The sequence below is a fragment of the Lissotriton helveticus genome, chromosome 9 (assembly GCF_964261635.1).
Source record: "Lissotriton helveticus chromosome 9, aLisHel1.1, whole genome shotgun sequence".
In the NCBI taxonomy this organism is placed as follows: Eukaryota; Metazoa; Chordata; class Amphibia; order Caudata; family Salamandridae; genus Lissotriton; species Lissotriton helveticus.
In genome coordinates, this window is record NC_136070.1 from 550947212 (window position 1) to 550969808 (window position 22597).

At 43.4% G+C, this 22597-nt stretch overlaps 1 protein-coding gene across 1 annotated transcript in view; it reads right to left on the reverse strand.

Moving 5' to 3' along the window:
• The window catches only part of LOC144781543 (solute carrier family 22 member 6-A-like), a 623507-nt gene that overhangs the window by 209408 nt on the left and 391502 nt on the right, over nucleotides 1-22597 (reverse strand). Inside the window, exon 7 of the mRNA XM_078660448.1 lies at nucleotides 5341-5555. Coding sequence (XP_078516574.1) covers nucleotides 5341-5555 — 215 coding nt within the window. The remainder of the gene's footprint in view (nucleotides 1-5340; nucleotides 5556-22597) is intronic.

The following is a 22597-nucleotide window of genomic DNA, read 5'->3' on the forward strand; positions in this document are numbered from 1 at the left end:
TCAGCAAGAAATTAAATGGTTCAATGCAGAGTGCTCTAGAGCGCAAAAAGATCTTAAAAAGGCCTTGCATATAGTCCCCTGTAAAAGGGAACAAATTATTATAGCTAGACAAACCTATAAAGTAGTAACTAGACATAGAAAGGAGGAACTCAGAAAACTTGCTTGGGAAGATCTTGAGAGAGCTAGCACTCTCAAAGATTCTGAGGGCTTCTGGGAAGTTATAAATCGCCCCCTCTTTACAAATGATGTAAGGAGCATTAAATCAACAATAACTGCTGAAGCTTGGGAGACACACTTTTCAAATATATTTAACCCAAAAGGATTACTACTGTATGACCAAAGAGATAAAATAGTAATTACGTTGGAAACTGCTAATCAACTTAGTTCATCTATTTCTCTTGGTGAGGTTGAGGAGGCATTGACAAAAGGCATTCCCTCAAAGGCGGCAGGTCCTGACAGGGTGCCGCTCGATCTGTTTAAAAGTAATCTACAATTATGGGCATCTTTGTTGGTAAAAGTTTTTAAATCAGTAATAGTGGGCCCCATTCCTGGTTTGTGGAAAGAGGCAGTGGTGGTACTGATGGAGCAAGGATTCGCACGTAAAGCGCCTTGCTTGTATTCATGAACCTCAAATAACCCTAATTAATTAATCAACCTGTTTGTCTTATTAATTTGCCCCTTTTCCGACACTTGTGGGTGTCCGAGAGAAGCTTGCCTATGTGTTTACTAATCCTAATACGCTTGCCACCTAAAATGGCTGCTGCTACGTGGGAATTTCTACTGCGCATGCGTCGGTCATACCCATGTGACGTGACGTACTCGCAGTTCTGGAGGGAACCTGTTCGCATCTGCGCATTAGAGCTAAAATGGCTGCTTTGTGTTCTCACATGCGAGAAGCTAGCAGTGCTGCTTTTGCTATGATGTCCGTTCTGCTTAATCACTAAGCTATAGTTTATTATAAAGTAATAGGTGTAGAGTAGAAGTTCATGGTATACAGTGTATTCATTTTTTCCGTGTTCTAAAACAGTTTTTTTCAATTTTTTGGTACTTTACAAAATATGGCCCGTTGTCCCTTGCTGTACTCCATCTTTCTTGAAACTGAGTCTGCGCGAGATCTGCGAGTCTCCAAGGCAGTGACCTTTGAATTGAAGCCAAGGAGCTGACTGACTGAGAAGATGCTCCTGGGAACTTCACCTTACGAACTCCAGAGAATTACAATGTATTTGTAAATAGAACATTCATTGTTTTATGAAATGAAGACATCATGAGAACCTGAAATTCAAGGGGTGTATTTTTAATGCAAATAAGGAGCTCGAGAAAGCTCGAATTTTAGGGAGTGTGATGACCTGTCCTTTTCTTTTGACCAATCGAAATTGGGGATCCTTACACTTGCAACATTTGGAGGGTGGTACACTGACCTGGAAAACAGTATAACTAGCCTAGGTTTAGCTAGGGAAATTGTCCGACTTGTCCAAATAGCTGACCTGTCACTGACCCAACACACTCAATAGCTGACCGAGAACAGAGGTGCTGCGGAGCACTCTGTCAGACAGACTCATAGACCCAATCGGGGATTTGAGAACCTTAAGTGCGGGCGAAGCACTTTGCTGGGGAATTCGATAACCCAATCGGGGTTTTGACTGATAGCTGCAGAGAGGGTGTAGCGCAGGCGTTGCAACCAAACTGTGGGTGCTGGTCTCAACTTTGGTGGTCCTGTTCTGATCCAAATCTAGGTTTCCTGTCCTGGTTTCCATACTGCACCTGATGGCCTACTGGCAACTGCATTCCTTGCGGTTTCTTCTGTCCTTTCAACTGACCCATGGCCAGGGTTGGTCTTCACACCGTTCTAGGTAAATATAAATCTGTGAGGGAAACACACTTGCGTCCTTTTCTGTCCCTTTCCTTAAATCTTGCTAAATTTATAATTGCATATGTTCCTTTCATTCCCCTTCCTTTGTGACAAAGTACTAAAGTCGTGAAAGAGCTTTTATTAGCATGTTCCATTTTTTCCATCCTTTAGGCAATTGCGGAATACTGTTCATGAAATATAGATGTTCCCTTTCTTTACCCTCCTTTAGCCGAAATAAAGTGATTGCTCTGAATTATTAGTGTGTTCCACTTTTTACCTTCACATTAGTTATATGGTTATTCCAATTATCGTCATTCCAATTGAGTTCCTTTTTCTTACCTACGCGTTAACAGTGATTAAACTGTGATTTATAGTATGTTCCTTATTTCCCTGTCCTTTAGAAACACTATATTAAGTCTAATTTCTGAAAGTTTCTTATTAGCATGTTCCCTGTTCTTACCTTCCCTTTAGAGTACTAAATGGTTGGCATCATTTATCTTTTACATGGTTATACGCTTTTCATGATTTTGGTTATCGATAGTTTGCTTGCTGTAAACCTTATGCTTTCAACCCTTGACGAAGAATAGATAAAGGTTTTCAAAACTTTTTGAGTTTGTGGTTATTTTAAAGAGTGCAAACCTTATAAATGTTATAAATGTTATTTTGGCCTGCTTACCTTTTCAGCTAGCTCCCTGATCCATTGTGGTCATAGGTACCAATGACAAGGATTGGTAAGTCAAGGATATAGGAAACAGTATTATTTAATTACTGTAGAGTGTAGGTTACCCGATTAAATGATATGGTAAATTGAATTTATGGGCTCAAGTGTGCGTATGGTAAATTTATAGTCGGGTGACCTGCGCGCCCTATCAGTACCTATATATAAGAAAGGTAGTAGGCATGACCCTGTATGTTACAGGCCCATTTCTTTAATTGATGCAATACGCAAGGTTCTGGGAGGGTAATTCTTGCCCGCCTGTAATCGGGGGCCAATGATACTGGCCTAATGTCCCCTAGCCAATATGGTTTTAAGAAGGGAATGGGGACAAGTGAACAATGTCTTAATCTCTCTTTAATTATGGGTAAGTACATGGACGCCAGGGGAGGCTCAATCCACCTGGCCTTCATGGACTTATCCAGCGCATTTGATACAGTGAGTCAGGGTAAGTTATGGACACTTATGGAAAAAATGGGCTTTGAGGATGCTCTTATCACCCTTCTACGCAGGTTGCATGCGTCAACTACTGTCTCTATTCGTTACAGCTAAGGAGGAGAGATGACTAGGGCTATTGCCTCAACAGAGGCGTGCAACAGGGCTATAACCTGGCTCCTTTTTTATTTCTTTTATATACAAATGGGGTGGAGAATTTTTGTATAGATCAGCATCTGGATTATCCTAGTATAGGTGGGCAGTTGGTCCCTTTATTATCATATGCTGATGAAACGGTTTTGATAGCCTTAACGGCCAATAGCCTTCAAAAAATGTTGATTGCTTTTACTGATTTTGTGACGGGTTTAGACTTGAAAGTAAACTTTAGTAAATCATTCCTCATGGTCATGGTATGTGGCCCCAAGCAGACTAAAACGCAAACATTTGTGGTAAAAGAAATGATCATTGATAAGGTACCCAATTTCACATACCTGGGGAACATTTTTAATAACAAATTAAACTGGGTCCATTTGATTGTAGCCCAGGCCCAACATACTAGTAGAATTGTAGAGGGGATGTTCCGTTTCGCGTCTAAATTGGGACATAAGCCAGTGACAGAAATGTTGATTTGATATAAATCAAAATGCCTCTCAGTTGCAACATATGGGGCAGGAGTATGGGGTCACCAAAAAATCAGCCAGAACAAATTTTAGAAAATAAATTCCTGAAAAGATTACTGATGATCCCCATTAGCTCTTCTACAAAATGTTGTCACTCTGAAGTGGGCTTAGACTATGTCAGAGGTAGAATAATTATTGCCCTATTGATTTTATGGGGAAAGGTATGGACTTCGGACGATTTATTATTCTCAAGAGCAATCATTAAAGACTGCATGAACTTGGAAAAGGCCATGTCTATTCCCTGGCTTTGTTATGTCAGGAACACTTTTCATAGAATCGGCTTGGGACACTACTATGATAATCCTGATGGTATTCAATCTAATATGAAATCAATCATAAAAAATGTATATTGTAATGAAATAAGTACCGCGGATCGGGAAAATGATGCTTTTATCAATGGGTCGCAATTTCATCAGCAATTTTATTTGTCTTTTACTATTCATACACAAGCTTGTTTCATTCTGACCAGGTTTCGTCTTTGCACTTTCCACTTTCTAGTGGCTTTCCCTAAACAATCGAGTTGGTGGGAGAGACTGACTGCCTGTCCTTGTAATAACTTAGCCCAACAAAGTACTATGCACTTTATGCTATTTTGCACATTTTATACAGATATTAGGGCACGCTTTATTAAGCCTCTTTCAACAAAAATTCGCCCTTGTTCGTATCAAGAAGGTTTTAATTATTTACGATCTTTGTCCACTACTGAAATTTGTAGTGCTGTGCTCAACTTCATCAGAACTGTGCTGTCAATTAGGAAAAGATATGAATTGTCACTTGAAAATTAGCTTGATGGAATTTTTTATTTTTATTTATTTATTTCTTTTTTTTTAACAAAAAATGTTTTAAAAATCGAGAATTTTTACATGAACCAACCCCAAATTTTGTTTAGTAGATATAAAAAAAAAGTGTTTTATTGTTTTATGTATGTATGGAATACTTTTATGATTCATGTGAATCGAAAAAAGTCATTTGAACTGAACTGAACATCGCTGTTGTGTCACAAAAAGTGACGCAATAGCAGCATAAAAGTGCTGCAAGGCCTCATAAATAAGGCCTGTTATGTTTATAAAGCTCTTAGGGTAAACTTACCATTTTAACCGCATGCGTGCGGGCGTTATTCCGCTCCCACGCTGAGTTTTTTTAAAACGCACTTTACATGACGAGCTGGGCTCGTCATGAGCGTGCGAGGAGGCTACCTCATGACGAGCCCAGCTCGTCATGAGCGTGGAAGGGGTTAAGGGGCTAAAAATCTCTGCCTTTGTTCAGAGAAGTGGAATTCTGGACTGAAAAGCTACAAAAAACTTTAACTCTTTATGCAATTCATGTAAATTGTGGAGTTTTGCGCTGTTTCTTTAAAAACGTCCAAAGCATTACACTGCACTGACAATGCCCCACTTATCACCTTGCACATGTGAATGCAAATACACACACAAATTACACAAACTAGTCTATAAGCCATGACTAAGGTCTATTCTTCGCAATACAACCTCCTCTTTGAGCACGGGACAGCTCTTCAATCCTCTCATGAAGCCCTGCAAATGAATATGTTTATATATTTCTAACATTTTCTAACATTAATGAATAATTCGTTTTGGCACTAAAATTTGTCATCACCTATGAATAGCTTACTTTCCTTTAAACTTGCCCGATCACCGCCTTACCATCTGGCATGACGATATTAGCAAGGATCATCGTCCCAGCCAGGATGAGGGAAGTGCTTTGCGTAATCCGCCGGCCAAGGTAACTCAAGGAAATGGTGGCAATGAACTTTGCAGGGAAATCCACAGCTCCGAAGATGACTTGTAAGAGGTAAACATTGTCACCAAAGCTCTGTAAGTCCAAGGTCAGGCCGTAGTAGGCGAAAGTGGTTGAGAACCTATGTGGGGAGATACAAAAGGGGGAAATATTAGTGCCTTGAGTGTCTTGAATTACACCTAACTACAAGCTGTTACGACATTCAATTTCAATTACTGGCTTTTCTGTTACAGATCATTCTCATCAGGTGAGTTAGTTCAATTGAGTCACTGAAAGCAACCAAGCCTATAGCCACGGCGTCATTAGGCTGAAGCCATTGACTGGAGACATGGTGCACTTAAAACAGGGAGGGATATGCAGTGGAATAACGAGCTGATGTGCCGCCCGTGGCGGTCACTGCATTTTTCGGCCAGAGGTCTCATGAATGGAGGGCAGGCTTGCTGGTGAGTCCCTGAAAGTCTGTAATGCCACGGTCGAAGGTAAGGGGGTAGGCCGCTGCCCCCAAAACTCATGGCGCCTGGGGCAGAACTCCCCCCCTTGATACCCCACTGGGGATATGGCAATTCAAGGAGTAGCAGACTCTTCAATATTTAGTGAGGTTTGTTGGAGAAGTCCATATAATTAAAATGGCATTGCGAAGGTGGGCAGTGTGCCACCTTGCAGAGAATTGATTTGAGAGTACCCTGGTCAGTGGAACTGGCTGCTGGATTGAAAAAGGGGGAAAAAAAAATGAATGACAATCATGTGAGGTTACAAGAATGCAACCATATAACACCATGAGACCAGCACATTATACTCCACTCCTAATCTTCTCTCTTATAGGTTACTGTAATTTAGTACTTTGGATCCAGGTATGAGCACTAAGGCTACCATTTCCAAAGTAGATTAGCTTAAATGGACCCCATGATTAAAGCATTGAGTCCTTGGTGAGACAGTCGTATAGGGGATCATAGTCAATAGTATACACAGAAGGATAGGAGGTGAGGCCCCAGTGGGGCTAGAAGAAGGGCAGAGGCAGAGATTAACATTGTGGTCAGTGTAATATATGCTTCCTATTCCACATCCACAACCTGTGCGAGTGGGGAATGATAATATTAGGTGTGAGAGTGTGTTTTTGTGTGTTTGTAGGTTTTGCATTTGTGTGGGCACATAGGTGTGTGTCTGTGTGTGTTGGCGAGGCATGAGTAAGGGCATGGACCCACTGCTAATTATGGCAGTTTTCAAGAAGCCAGGGTCAGAATAATTCTTAACTTGGACTCCGACTGGGTTTCAGTTCTGCCCCAGGTCCACACCTCTTTCATCCACTGGCTGAGCCTTATAGGCCTTTTTGTGTGTCCCTTGGTTTTATGATAGCACAGGTGTTTTATCACCCTCACTGGCATAATAATTGTAGGACGGTGGAGTATTATGTGATGAGGCTGGCTAGGCTTCACCATGTAATACTCTCACAAACACCAAAGAGGGTCCTTGAATTCACAATAATACATCCTTAGCTCAGTCTAGGTGAGGTCAAAGCCGAATTTGAGCATTTACACTTCTCCTGCAATCTGCAATGGTTTACTTGGGTAACTCAGGGTGACACCAACAGTGTTTCGAGACCTGGTGACACCTTTTACTCCCATGCCCTGGGTACCACTGGTACCATATACTAGGTAGTTATAAGGAGGTTAAAGTCCTTTGCCAATTGGGGTTACATTTTAAAAGATCATTGAAGCGTTATTGTTATAACTATGGTTTTACCATACATGTAACCTGCATTCTAATTGCAAATCTATGTATGTTAAAAAGTGGTGCACTTGTTTCAAATATCTGGCAGTTCTCACTTCATTCTCTTAAATCTTTAATTTGTGTCCAGTGACTTTCATATCACCTTCCGCACCTACTTTGTATTCCTCCTTGTTTCCCGCTCTATTTCCCCTTCTATTCTAGTGTTCCCTCGAGTGTCCTACTATTCTGCCAAGAATTTTCAACCAAACATTGTGACTTGTGCTTCCATGTAACTGGCAACTCCCTCCTCCACATTTGACATTCCCATCATGGACCAACGCATCTGTTATTTAAACTATGCTCCATTGAAAAGAACCTTATACTTCATTCAAAATTGACACATTCGTTTGTAAAACAAATTCTTTGTGCAACTACTTACCTGAAGATGCTTAGTGGTTTCTGAATATTTTTCTGTTAAATGACAGACTAAAATCTCACCTCTTTTCAGATGAGAGGGATCATGTCAGCATATAGCTTGGAAGTCTTTGGATAGTAAGACTCTTTAGAGGGTATTATGATGATGATGATGATGATTATGTAAATCAATGTCTAGGCCAATCAATCAACCCATTCCCCTTCTATCTTTTCAGTGTGGCAATTACCTAATGGGCAGAACGGTTGGGTGAAATATGAACCACTGTCAACTTCTCCCCAAATTGAAATCAAATTAACAGGTGCAACCATTCTCAGGAGACAAGTGTGAGACAGCCTTGAAAAGAGATACAAGAAATGTAAAGTTTCCAGATACTGAGCTAGTCATTTGTAAATCCTCGCTTGGAAGTGCAAACATAAGAGTGGGGATGTATACGTCAGAAGCAGGAGACCAGAACAGGCTATATATATAACAGCCACAATACGAAAAGCAAAAAGCAGTAGAAAATCAAAATAGCATCAGCTACTACGATAATTTCAAAGTCGTTTTGTGAAATTCCACACACCTTAGGAGAGTACCACTCCATACTGCCTCTGCAATGGTGAACAGGAAATGCAGGTACCTCTACCTGTAAAAATTCAAAGTTGCATAGCTATTGTATCCATGTCTTAGTTCTGTCATGAAAGGAAGGATTGTGGATGAGCAAGGAAAATATAAATGAAGTACCAGATTGATATCATATCTCTAGAGCTAAAGTTAACCTGGCAGGTAGTGGAGGATAGGGAAGATATTATATCTGTAGCTAACAGCTACATCATCTCAATCCCTAAATACAGACACAGATACAGACCAATGCTGCCTGCTCTAACTCCTAGATCTATCAGAGGCCTTTGACACAGTCAATCACACGTTTCTTTAGATATCCTCAAAAAAAAGGATCAGAGCAGAAGGGTGGGCCTTTGTTTGTTCACATCTTTTTTACAAAACCACTCACAACAAATAAAAATAAGCAGTCTGACCTCAGATATAATGCCAATCAACTAGGGTGTCCCCCAAGGCTCTGTCCTCTCACCTACACTGTTCAATATCTACATGGAGCCTCTCACCTTTATTCTCAACCAAGCCAGCATCCCCTTTCACCTATATGCAGAGGACACCCAGCTATATTTTATTTTATAAGCTTTTATAGCGCGCTCCATTACCACGGGGTATCCTGGCGCGGTGAGTAATTCAGCCTCAAGAGTGGAGCACATCTGTTATAGTGGGGCGTTAAAAAGATGGGTCTTAAGATCTTTTTTGAAGACAGTGATGGTTGGAGAGGCTCTGAGGTGAAGGGGGAGGGCATTCCAAACATAAGCTGCCTTAACAGAGATAGATTGGCCTCCCAATCGAGCATATTTGGAAATCTCCTCACTAGATGACATACACAGACTAAACGCCACCCTCAAAGAAATAAAATATTGGCTATCTGGCACCCACCTAAAACTTAACCAAGCTAAGACAGAAATTCTACTCATATCAAAGTCAGAGTAATCCCCTCAAATACGGGAATGGCTAAACTCCATAGATGTACTTAACTGCAAAGCTACCCTTGCCAACTCTGTCAAATCTCTAGGTATCGCATCAGGCACTAAATTGTACACAAAAGGCCATATAAAGAACAGTGCCAAAACTGCCTTCTATAACCTGAAACTTCTGAACAAAATCTAATCCTACCTACCGCAGAACGACCTCAAACCTGCCACACAAGAAATGGCACAACGAAGGCTAGTCTACAGGAACGCAACTCTCACAGGAACTGCAAAATCACACCTTGCACTGCTCAGAATTACTCTCAATACAGCAGTCAGAATGGCCATAGGAACCAAAAAATATGATCATATTCCTCCGCAGAGAGAACTGAAATGGCTCCCAATTGAAGCTTGCTGTAGCTTCAAAACTGCCTGTCTAACTCACAAAGCCCTCCATACCAGGAAACCAGCTTACCCTGTCTTTAAGTAAAAAAAAGTAGAACATTCAAGAAACCTAGAAAGCTCAAAAACCTTACTCCTTATCCCTCCCAAAATCAACAAACAAAAAACCCTAGTTAGCTCCTTTTCGAGCAATGCCCCTAAAATCTGGAACTCCATTCCAGTACATATCAGGCCCAACCCCTCCTTCTTGAGCTTCAATAGACAACTAGAGGATATCCTCATCAACAGACACCTGAACTCGCAGGATGACAATCAACTGTCAAGACATGCCCTCAACCACTGTCTCTCTGTAAAACTGCCCTACAACCCCTCCTCTCCCTTGTCCTATTTTGATTTTATCCATTGATTCGCTATTTGAATTGAACATGCACTGATGTAAAGCGTTCTGATAACCTTGGGTTTTGCCAGAGCTATATAAAACTACGTAAATAAACTCAACATGGGAATGTGTCTCTGAAAATCAAATAATGAAAGTTCTACACCAATTAGGCACCCACATTTTCAGTGCTGAATTTATTGTCACTGGAGACCTTAACATAAATTGAACCCAAAACGCTGATGCTAAAGACTAGTATTAAACAATATTTTTATTTGGACATTTGAAAGAGCCCTGTTCTGCAGCAATGGAAAGGCAGTCTGGGAATCCTCTTCTTCAACATTTAACATTATCTTGGTTTAAGAGGTCTGGATGGAGGTTTCAAGAGGGAAAGCCTCATTGGATGTGTACAAATATTAACTTACCAAAATGCAGTACTTTCTTACCTCTTTCTTCTTGTTCATATGTTTCTGAGTTTGAAATTAATTATAGGCTGCAGAGTGATCATTTGCCCTTTGTTTTTAAAGTTAGCTGTTTCAGCACCAATCAATAACTGTCATTTAATTAACTTTAGGTTTACACCAAATGAAGAGAATCAAATGGTTGACAGGCACAGGGCCACATTTAGTTAGCAGGAGAAAAGAGAGAAACATTAATGTATGTTTAGGCCAGTATAATGTTGCTAAAGTCTAGGAGGAAGTGTTAACCTCATTAATAAAGTGTTATTTCCGTAAACCAAAGAAACGACTCCAGATGTAAGTCATCAAGGTATGGTACTTACATGTTTTTCTGAAGCTTTAAGGAACCAAACAAGTACCCTCAGAAAGGCTGTAAGATAACTGAACGTTATTTGTGGGGTTTTTGCCAGAGCAGCAGCAGCAGCTCACCTGGAGGAACATTGCACCATCTCGCCACCTGGACCATCTCGGCGGCTGGAGACTACAGCTCCCAGCGGGCTTTGCGTGCACTTCCGGTCCCCGTTGACAGCGCGCCCGGAGGCGCTTCAAAAGCGGGCCAGCCCCTCGACGGAGCGGGGGTTTTTGCCAGAGCAGCAGCAGCAGCTCACCTGGAGGAACATTGCACCATCTCGCCACCTGGACACGCAGCCTCACGCCCCTGGGTCCGGGAACGCTGTTGGTCTCGCCGCCATCACCATCTCGGCGGCTGGAGACTACAGCTCCCAGCGGGCTTTGCGTGCACTTCCGGTCCCCGTTGACAGCGCGCCCGGAGGCGCTTCAAAAGCGGGCCAGCCCCTCGACGGAGCGGGGGTTTTTGCCAGAGCAGCAGCAGCAGCTCACCTGGAGGAACATTGCACCATCTCGCCACCTGGACACGCAGCCTCACGCCCCTGGGTCCGGGAACGCTGTTGGTCTCGCCGCCATCACCATCTCGGCGGCTGGAGACTACAGCTCCCAGCGGGCTTTGCGTGCACTTCCGGTCCCCGTTGACAGCGCGCCCGGAGGCGCTTCAAAAGCGGGCCAGCCCCTCGACGGAGCGGGGGTTTTTGCCAGAGCAGCAGCAGCAGCTCACCTGGAGGAACATTGCACCATCTCGCCACCTGGACACGCAGCCTCACGCCCCTGGGTCCGGGAACGCTGTTGGTCTCGCCGCCATCACCATCTCGGCGGCTGGAGACTACAGCTCCCAGCGGGCTTTGCGTGCACTTCCGGTCCCCGTTGACAGCGCGCCCGGAGGCGCTTCAAAAGCGGGCCAGCCCCTCGACGGAGCGGGGGTTTTTGCCAGAGCAGCAGCAGCAGCTCACCTGGAGGAACATTGCACCATCTCGCCACCTGGACACGCAGCCTCACGCCCCTGGGTCCGGGAACGCTGTTGGTCTCGCCGCCATCACCATCTCGGCGGCTGGAGACTACAGCTCCCAGCGGGCTTTGCGTGCACTTCCGGTCCCCGTTGACAGCGCGCCCGGAGGCGCTTCAAAAGCGGGCCAGCCCCTCCGCGTCGCGGACGCGCGCGGACGCCGGGCGGAGCCCGGGCAGAGGGCGGGCCGTCTGTGGCCGTCAGGGGCCGAGGGAGGCCGGGCTGGGCCACGTCCCTTTCCACGACGACGCACGCCTGGTGCCTATTGCTCTCCTGTTGCCCAAATCATGTCTACACGATCTGGTAAGCCTCTCAGGGGTGAGATTGAAAGGGGACTTAATGCCGCGAGCCCCGTGATAGGGTCAATGGACCGCTTCATTACCAGGGTGGCGGCGGTGATTGAAAAGGAGATTGCCATCTCTGAGCGGCGTCTATCTGAGGTATATCTCCCCGCAAGTCGCTCATTATTGGGGATAGACGCCCAGCCGCTCACACCATCCACTACACGGGTTCAAGGAGGTACCTCCCCCAGTATGGACAGTGCTCCCTTGGAACCCCTTTATCGGTCTGGTATTGAGCAAAACATTGACAGATTGGAATTCCAGGCTGCTCCTCCTTCTATAGACACTCTGGAAGATGATGGCCGTAGTAATTGCTCCGCATCACTACCACTTATTCTGTTAAGTGATGCTACTGGAGACCTAGAGTCCCCTAATTCCCTTGTATGTACCTCAGCTGTATCTGATGGAAAGCTGGTTGGGGCATCTTCTATTAGCGTGTCTTGTTATACTCGGCAGGAGTTTCCCCTCGTAGGTAAAAAATCACGTAAACGCAAGAAGGGTAAGCTAGTGAGACAGGCCGCCCTCTACCAAAGAGTAAGGAAGTCTCCTGTGCCAAATCCAAGTATTACAAGGGGTACCCCTATCCAGAACGAAACTGATACAGAAGGGGACATACTGATCTCTCCAAAGGGCCCTCATTCAACTAAAGTCCCAAAGCGAGCTGACTTGGTAGTGGTAGAAAATATTCTGGAGAAGGTTTATACCCTCTTGAAACCATTAATATCTCAAGTGAAGGGTCTAGGGGAGAGGATCGATAAATTAGAGCAGTCAACTCTGGATGGGTTACATTCACTCAAGACAACAATTAAACTAGCAACCAGAGTGACTGTAAATAAGGATGTGGGTGCAAAAGGGAATGAGTTGTTAGCGCAGAAAGGCCCTGAGCCCCAAATAACCCAAAATAAAGCTGCTCTTAATAATCGAGTAATTCCAGCTCCGAAACCCCCTCCGATTTTGAATCCAGGGCCAAGCGATAAGGGACTTCCAACAAATAAAGAGCCAGAGAAAAATCAGGCAAAACCAGATTCCCAAAAAAATCAACAGACATCTAAGGACAAAAAGGCGGTTCAACAAAAATTAGTAGCTAGTAGTAAACCCAGTGGCCCAACGACTAGGAAAGCTTCCAGGCCTGCAACACAAAGTCCTGCCCCAACAATCTTTTCACAGGCCCCCAGTATCCGCCCTCGACGGATTCCCCCAATTAATCTCCCACCTGACTGTCAACCATTTGTTGCAGTCATGGTTAATGTGCCTCCTCTAAAGGATGGCCAGTTGGAAAACCATCAATCACTTAAGAATAAGTGTATACACTGGCTGAAGGCAAATAAACCAATCCCCCCGGGTATGGACGGTATTATCTTAAGTGTCCGTAGAGTGGGATGGGTGGGGCAAGGGAAAAAAATGCTGGAAGGGGACTGTGTTATTATAAATTTCCAAGATTATAGAATGGTGCCATCCATTTGTACTCCTATTATAAATATGGGGGCCCCGGGGGTGAAACTGGTAGACCTCACGTATTTCTACCCTAGGCATCTTGTGAGCCCTATTGGAGGAAGTGGAAGTTCTCTCAATTCGGGCCAAAACTGGGCCGGGGTTGTAGGAGGCGACAGGGAGAACTATATGCGGGCAAATGGCCCCTGTTGACTGGAACCAGTGAGGAGAGCAGAACGAGAGGAAGTATCATCCGCCCATACAAACCCTGTAAGTGAAATAGGAGGGTCTACAATAACTCCACAAGATCCTTGCTCTCCTCGGTTATATAGAGGGAGCCCCAGGGATAGGGGCCTTCAAGCGTCCTGCGACTTTCCACCTGTGACGGACCTAGTCTTTAAGGTTTTCAGCTGGAACATCGCAGGGATTGCTGGAAAATTGGCGCTCCCAGATTTTACTGCATGGGTCGACAAGCACTCCTTGTGTCTATTTCAGGAAACTTGGAGCTTGATACCGGTCCATAGGGTGGGCTTTTCCTCATACTCCTCTCCTGCGCGGGCCTCAGAATCCGGGAGAGGCCGCCCAGCTGGCGGCCTTCTTATTTGGGTCGCGGCATCTTTAGACTGTAGAGTGGTGGACTATCCCACAGGCTCCCCGGACATACAAAATATTACCCTTATAGACCGAAGGGGAAGAATTGTTTTAAACATCTTTAATGTGTATGCCCGGGGTACAAAGGGTGGGAGAAAGTCTCCAGTGATAGCTCTTCTTGAGACCCTGCTAAATAACACCCCCAATAAGACCCGCACCCTGGTTGTTGGTGATTTGAACTGCACGTTCGAGCCTTTGGGCTCGGATGTTTCCCTCGACCAGGATGAGGAGGATGCCAGGTGGGGAATACCGGCTCTGGACATCGTACCGATCAAAAAGTGGACAGAAGTGGCGCTCCAAATTTACTCCCTTACTCTCGAATTTAATTTAAGGGCAGCGAATGGGAGGACTTCCTTGGATAGGGGGGGTGCACATACCTACAACAGACCAGGGCACACCTCTAGGCTGGATTATGTCCTAATAGATGTGTGCTTGTGGCCTTATGTGAAGGACATGCAGGTGGTCCCCTCGACGGAGAGTGATCACAACCCTCTCTCCCTAGAAATGGAGCACTGGTGGCAACCCCAATGGAAGGCCAACATTAAAGAGGCGCTCGTACCACTAGATGAATCAGAAGTCTCCCCATGTGGCAGAAGAATTAAATGGGCGAAACTGGTCCTATCCGAGGCGAAGGTTGGGGAAATTCAATCCCACTTAAACCGCGCGGTAACATCTTTGGAATCTTCGCTAGAAGGGGTTGGTAAAGTGAGTGGGTTGTTTCTGTCTCTGGTTGAAGACCTAACCAATGTCTTTACCCTGTCCTCTAATAAGCCGGGCACTACAGGAATTAAAAAGAAAGTTTATGAGGGGTGGTATACCCAAGCCTGCAGGACCCATAAGACAAAGCTAGTTGAGGCAGTCAAATCTAAATCCCAAAGTGTGATCCATGAGGCTAGGAAGGCTTATAAAAAGATCCTTAATTCGGCTAGAAGGGAGTGGGAAGAAAAATACTGGGAGGACCTACTCCAGGCTAGCAAAATCAGGGATTCCGGTGTGTTCTGGAATCTCATAAGGAAACGGACCAAATCCGATGCAGTCATGAGACCCTGCAGCATTCCACCTCAAAGTTGGGCAAAACACTTTGGGTCTTTATACCTCCCACCAGACGGGGAACTGTCTGTGGGGACGGATCTCACGCTAGCTATTGAACCTCATGCCTATGACCTTTTCACTCCTTCAGAGATTGAGGGGGCAATAGGCTGGGTGGCACCACGCAAGGCACCGGGCCCGGATGGCCTTCCGGGTGATCTGATGAGGGCTTACCCAAGGGAATGGGGAAGGATTATAGCTGCTCTACTAAATGACATTATGAGAGGAGGAGTAGTACCAGAATCCTGGAAAGGGGCGATGGTAGTCCCCATCTACAAAAAAGGTTGCAGGGAAACCCCGGGAAACTATCGACCTATAAGTCTGATAGACTCCACCCAAAAGATAGCTGGTAAAGCTATCCTAGGTAGGATCCTCCATTGGGTGGAGGAGAACAAAATCCTATCAGACTTTCAGGCAGGTTTCAGGGCTGGTATGGGGACTATAGAGCAGGTGTTCAGGTTGTCCCTCTTGGGGTGGAAGGTGGTGGAACTGGGCGGGGGCAGTCTTTACTTAGCCTTTATAGACTTGAAGACTGCCTTCGATCTAGTTCCCCGGGAAGAGCTTTGGAGGGTCCTTTTTGAGATGGGGTTACCACCTTACATCTTGTCCCTTCTTATAAGCCTTCATGCCCACACTTTTGCACAGGTCCGTTGGGGTAATAACGGAGAACTAACGGAAAAAATACCAGTGTCTAGGGGCGTAAGACAGGGCTGCGTCTTGGCGCCCACCCTATTCTCGTTATATCTGAATGGGGTGGTAAAACATCTCCTACAAGAACCAGCTGACGCTCCCTGTCTTGGAGGTGTCCGCATCCCAACCCTGCTTTTTGCGGACGACACGCTCCTGATCTCTAAGACCCCACAAGGACTACAGAAACTTCTAACACGATTCCAGGAGTTCTGTGCTGCAAAAGGTCTTACAATAAATGTGGACAAAACCAAATACCTAGTTCTCAATCCACCTAAAAAACTGGGCTGCTCACCTACACTTAACTCTATTCCCCTGGAGAAAGTAGCCGAATTTGACTACCTTGGCATTCGGATTACGGACAGGATGACATGGGCAAACCACATTGAAAAAATGGTCCTTAACCACCGGAGAGTAGGAGGAGCTCTCATGAGGGAATATAGGGCCTCAACTAGGAGATCGCTAACCCCAGTACTTGACATTTACAAGGCCAAAGTAGCTACTTCAGCCTTGTATGGGGCAGAACTGTGGGGTCATTGCCGCCTGGATGCCCTAGCTACTGCTGAGAGCAAGCTATTAAAATCCTTCATTGCTCTCCCCCTGAGCACACCATCAGTACCTGTGAGGATGGACACGGGATGTAAAAATATTAAAGACCAGGCCCAGCTTCGCCCGCTCCTGTTGTGGACACGGATCTGGAGGTGCGAAGAACTAAAATCCTATGCTGATGCACTGAGGGACATAATGAGCCAAGGGGGTTGGGCCAAAATTAAATGGTTAAGGGACACCAAAAAGTTGTTGGAGAACATAGGCCTAGGGGATTGTTGGCCATCCCGTTCAGCCCCCCCAAAAGAAGTTGTCAAGGCGCTTTTTTGGAATTGGATTGCTGAGCGCCTAATCGCCAGCCCAAATCACTGCAAGTCCACCGCCACCTTTTTACAAATTAAAGACAACGTGGCCTTTGAACCTTATTTGGACTTGATTACTCTCCCCTTTGATCGGGCCCTTTATTTTAAATTTAGAGTTGGTTCACTCCCGTTGGGTGCCCTGGTGTCGAAATGGGCAACAGCGGACCGCACTTCTCCCAACTGTGCATGTTGCCATACTAGGATAGAATCTATTGTGCACGTTCTATTTGAGTGCCCGGATTACGCAAGGCCTAGGAGCTTTTGGCTGAAACCACTCTGCCGTAACATGGGCACACGCAGTTACTTAGTAGCCTTGCGTATCCTAAGCACGGACACTTCCCCCTCAATAGTCTGTGGAATAGCTAAATTTTTAAAGCAGTTTTGGCATATTCGATGTAAGAGACTGTCAGTAGCTGTTTAATTCTTGTTTTAGCTAATTTATTAACGGATTTATACCCTTTTATCACTCTTAAACATTCTAAATACTTTTTACTGACTTCTTATGGCATAAACTTTTTTGTATACTGTATTGATTGTATTATGTATGTGCTTATAAGATATCTCTGAGTATCGAATAAAAGCTTATGACTGACTGACTGACACAATGCACATCCGGTAAAAATCTAAGAAAACCATACAAATGGATAAACTATAACTCTAATCAAGAAGTCACAATAATGCAGTGGCTGCAGCTACATAGGATCAATAAGATGAATGATGCAGAAATGTTCTGGCTCCTGATTGAAGGAACATATAAAAGGGAGCAGTGTCACTTAAGCCGTGTGGGAGAAGCTTGTCAGTTTACTTTTTCATGCTAATTTTCCTGCCATTTTCACCTCAATTAGCACTTATAAGACAGCTCTGGAGCCATTGACGAGTCATGATAGAGTCATTGAAAAAAACTGCTGGCTGTCGATCTGATGGGGCTCCTGGAACTCAGACCCTTTAGTATTATTTAGAGAAAATTCGCTGTACTGAACAATGGTGGCTTTGTCCCTTCTTCAATTAATATTTAAATCCAGTTTATAAACAAGGGTTTCCAGAGTACCCTTGATCTGCAAATTAATCCTACTCTCGGGCAACGATGCCAAATATAATGCCACAACCATGTTGTTGGCGTTTGAAACATGGGGTTAAGAAACCAATCTTCTATTGTGGTCTCAGACTGTCTTCCAGTACATATGTGGCACATGTGATACCTGCACTGTTGATAATTATTCACAAATGTCACTTAGATCATCATAATTTATTGCATGCTTGTTTTATAGACATCAGAGAATCTGATTGGTGGAGCTGTACACTCTCTATTATAAAGCAAGTTGGCCGCATAGTACATACCTTTAAATTACTGTAGTTGATTAGGCTGTTGTACCAAGACACCTTGGCATAGAATAAGATAAGTTACAATTGAAATGAAACAGGAGGCATACTGTCTTTCAGACCAATGGATAACCAGAGAGAAACCAGGATCGTGCCCTACAGTGATGGGATGGGCAAAGTATTTTAAAAAGGCATTACGGAGATGGCAGTTCTGTAAGACAAGATTATTGTAAGACTTGAATGCTTGGAGAGTGATCTTGAACATGATAGTGTGACTGATAAGTCACATGTTCTTATTTTCGGTCATAGAACCAGGAAAACGGTTTATGAGGGAAATAAAATTGAAAAAGCTGCTTCCTATACAGCTTGAGTTTGGTTTCATGAACATTGAGGCTAATATCATTATCTGGTTTCTTTGAAGCTTGAAGTATGACCCTCATTAAAACTGATACTAAATCTAATTATGCAGAAAGAACAACTGATGGACAGAATGCAGAACAATGTCATACATTCACCCCAATACAGAGATCTGGGCCTAAATCCATCGTTTTTTTTGCTACCCAATGCCATTCCAGTTTGAACCCAACCATATGCAAATCAGTCTCGACCCTGCGCCCAATGGGAACAGTCCAGCACGAACTGCCAGGCCAGGTCAGGTCCTGACTGGACTGGAAACAAGCATTCTAGGACCGGTTTTGGGGTATCACCCGTCATCAGACAGGATAGCTTGACTCCAGTGGCATGGAGTGCACGGGAATCACGTCTGGGCATACCCGTCCCACTCGGGGGGTGACAAATGCAAAAAGAACAATTGATGGACAGACTGCAGAACAATGTCATACATTCACTCCACTACAGAGATCTGGGCTTAAAACCATCATTTTTTTGCTCCGCATGCCATTCCAGTTTGAACCCAGCCATATGCAAATCAGTCTTGCCACTGCGCCAAATGGGACAGTCCAGCCCGAACTGCAAAGATGTTGCCCTTCTTAGTATATGTTAGTGAAGCTTAGCCAAGGTAGGATTTCAAGACATGTTGATCGTGACTGTATAATTTATTTAGAATTGAGTTTTTTCTGTCTTGCTTCACTGTCTCAGCAAACATAAGGTTAATTTGTCTCATGACAGGAGGTCGTAGTGGGGGGGCATAGCTTGATGCTATTGAACATGTTGGCGTGGGGCTAGAGCTACGATGCAGGAGGCATTGCTTAATTGTTTTTGGACAGCTATTGACTCATGATGACAACTGGAAATACCAGGACATGTTAATTGAAAATTCATGGAAATGCCGGTAAAATGTTTTTTTACAGCTTAAATATTGCCTTGATAGCAATATTTTATGGCAGACTTTCTCTTCGGAGTGGCAGCCATTTTAGGTCACAGTATGCAGTAGTATTATTAAGGCCCACTATGAAATTACTGGACTGATTAGTGCTTATAGGCATTCTTTCAGTAGTATGAATTTTATAGGTTTACCATTTTGTTTCTCATTAATATGATGCTCTTATGAACCTCTTTCTTAGTTTTGAGAGTTACTAAATGCTTAGAAACAAGCCGCCAATAAGTGAAATATGATGTCTGAACAAAATTAATTTATTATGGCCTGAGATAGTTGATGCAAATCTGTAATTGCTTAAATGTGATGGATGGAATGATGCATTTTTTAAACTCTATCAGCCACATGCATCAAGCTAAAAACCAGTCGCAATCCCAAATTGAGATTCCTTAAATGCAATGCACCAAAGTAAAAAAATTAGCGATTTCGCTAGTAGGAGTAGCAAATTACCGTGAAGTTGAACTTCATGGTAATTTGCAAAAACTTTGAAAAATGAACTTTTGTGCATTTTTCAAAGTTTCATGTTGCGCACACACATGCCCTTAGGGCATGTGTGTGCGCAACATATGTGCACAGATCAATTTCAGGGGTGCAACAGGGTGTCCTTTTGACACCCTGGCACCCTTAAAATTGCATTCTCAATTTACGATTCTCTAATTGAGAATCGTAAATTGAGAATGTCTTCCCATTCATTCCTATGGGCCAAGAGGCCCATAGGAATGAATGGGGAGGTATTCCTTAATTGCGATTCGCAATTAAGGAATGTTTAGAAATCGTTCTTTTTTAAACGATTTCTACATACATAGGCTTTTGCGATTCCTTAAAAATCGCAATTAAGGAATCGCAAAAGCCAACATTGATGCATGTGGCTGTATTTCTCTTATAGGAGTAAGCCATGGCAACAGAGAAACCTGCAGATTATGTTGTGCTCCTGCAGTTTCAATAAGACTATGTGTGGGAAATAAGAAAAATACCCAATTTACTAAACAGTAAATTAAGATGTTTTGTCAAAACAAATTGTATCTAATGTTCTAAAATTGGTATTGATCCCTGTATGATTGCTAATCCTAAAATGGACACCTCTGTATCAAATTTAATTACACCGGGTGTCTTTGCTCATAAAAATGTGTCCATGAAGTGTCAACTGTTGTTGCTGCAGCTTCTCATAAGAGAGCAAAAAAGGACCCCCCCCATATACTACTAAGTCAATGGCTGATTTAACTTTAGAGATTGCATTGGAAGAAATAAGAGCACTGAAATCACATATGAGGGAACACATAAAAGATTGGATCGAATTGAGGATAAGTTGACTTTGATGGTAAACAGAGATTCCAAAGTGGAAATAATGGTTCATCGATACTGAAGATATGACAAACAGAATCTCCAAAACAGGTGGAAATTAGAGAGCTCAAAGCAAACACTGAAGACCTTGAAAACAGGAATAAGCAAAATAACCTATGAATGTATATACTCCTTGAAGATTCTGAAGGTAGAGACCTAACAACCTTTTTAAAGTCGTCGTTTTCTTTGGGCAGATCAAACCTCTCATTGCTTAATTAGGGCTGTGTGAAATTCACGTAATTTTCTTTCATGTGCATACACTAACTTTTGTCACAATTTGTGTGAAATTATACATAATGATGTGGAGTGCAAATACATCAAACAGGACTAGATGTTAGCACAAAAATTGCAACCTCACATCAATTGTTAACCTGAAGTCGCGTTTCAAGTTAAAAAAATAGTACAAAAAACATAAGCACTGCAAACATCAGCACAAATTCTTTTATTACCATGCATTTGCAGTACATTTTCACCATGAATGAGACATTGATGACACATTTTTATTGCGAATAGCTCATAACTAATTTCGGTAATTTTGAGTAACAAGCATAATGGCCTACTGTTTCTATACAGAGAGCACACAGTATGGAAGGAATCAGAACATTCTTCTACAGCTTCAAATCCTAGGACCATTTTTGTTCTGTTTTTGAAGGTTACTGATCTATTAAAGCTGATATCTGTGTTTAAAGAAAGGATCTTTAAACTACTTTGAGAGAATTACATGCATATTATGGGTTGATAAATTTTGTTCATTCAAGGTACAAATATGGGCAAAACACTGCCATATTTTGACCCTTCCAAGTTAAACCTTATATATCTAAAAAAAAGATGATACCAACACTTCAAAATGTTCTTCTAAATGAAATGTATTTCTTTATGATGTAATGTTTGTGGTTACATAACTGTACCTGGTAAGGGCATTTAGGTATATTTTGTTGTGATGAGGCTTATTTGTTTGATGTTTTTAATGTTCTCTCTTCTTTATATTTTTCATTTTTTGTTTCTTTTTTAGGTATGTGTATCGCATATTATATTCATAATGTGACGTGAGCTTCTTAATTTAATTGTGGTGCGTACATATTAGGATAGTCATCGATATCAATGTCATCCTATGGTGTTCATTTTCTCATATCTTTTTTAAACTACTTGCGTAAAAATGATTTTGGCTCTCTTCCTTTGGATGATTATTTAAAATCTATTCTTTTTTCTTGCTTTTATGCTGTCTTTTATTTCCATGTTATTCCTTTCCCAACGTGCCTTTATGCTTTGAGATATTGTCTCTTTGTGTTCGCTTTGTTCGCCCTAAGTTGTCAGGGTATGCCTAGACGTGGATCCCCTTGCTCACTTTGCCACTGGATTCAAGCAAGCCTGGCTGATGAGGGCTGTTAGCCCCAAACCAATCCCAGGATATTTGATTCTGGTCCAGTGAAGACACGGCTTGGCAGTTCGGGCTGGACTGTTCCCATGATGCAGAGGGTCAAGACTGATTTGCATATAGCTGTGTCTAAACTGGGGTGGCGAAGTGAGCTAAAGAATGATGATGGATTCAACCCAGATCTGTGACTGGGGTTGAGTGTCTGAAAAGTATCAACACTCCGTCCATCGTCTCTTTGTGTTTGCTTTGCTTGCCCTGAGTTGGCAGGGTATGCCCAGACGTGGGTCCCTTGCTCACTTTGCCACTGGAGTCAAGCTAGCCTGAGGGATGAGGGCTGTTAGCCCAAAACCGGTCCCAGAATGTTTGTTTCCAGTCCAGTGAAGACATGGCTTGGCAGTTCGGGCTGAACTGTTCCCATGAGGCACAGGGTCAAGGCTGAT